At 53.1% G+C, this 243-nt stretch overlaps 1 protein-coding gene across 1 annotated transcript; it reads right to left on the minus strand.

Moving 5' to 3' along the window:
* Positions 1–4: 4 nt before the first annotated feature.
* On the minus strand, positions 5–237 carry LOC103524173 (histone H2B-like; the record flags this gene model as incomplete). Its single annotated transcript, XM_008489178.3, has 1 exon — positions 5–237. A coding segment is annotated over exon 1 (220 nt), but the record flags the coding sequence as incomplete, so codon positions are not given.
* Between the last annotated feature and the right edge of the window lie 6 nt (positions 238–243).

Below are 243 nucleotides of genomic sequence, written 5' to 3' on the forward strand. Positions count from 1 at the left end.
TCGGCGGCGATGCGCTCGAAAATGTCGTTGACGAAACTGTTCATGATGCTCATGGCCTTGGAGGAGACACCGGTGTCCGGGTGCACCTGCTTGAGCACCTTGTAGATGTAGATGGCGTATGACTCCTTCCTGCGGGGCTTCTTCTTCTTGTCGGACTTGGTGATGTTCTTCTGGGCCTTTCCGGCTTTCTTCACTGCTTTACCGCTTGACTTTCCAGCTGCCATGGTGATTGAGAGTAGATCT

The sequence above is a fragment of the Diaphorina citri genome, unplaced genomic scaffold, assembly GCF_000475195.1.
Source record: "Diaphorina citri unplaced genomic scaffold, Diaci psyllid genome assembly version 1.1 scaffold136529, whole genome shotgun sequence".
Classification (NCBI taxonomy): domain Eukaryota; kingdom Metazoa; phylum Arthropoda; class Insecta; order Hemiptera; family Psyllidae; genus Diaphorina; species Diaphorina citri.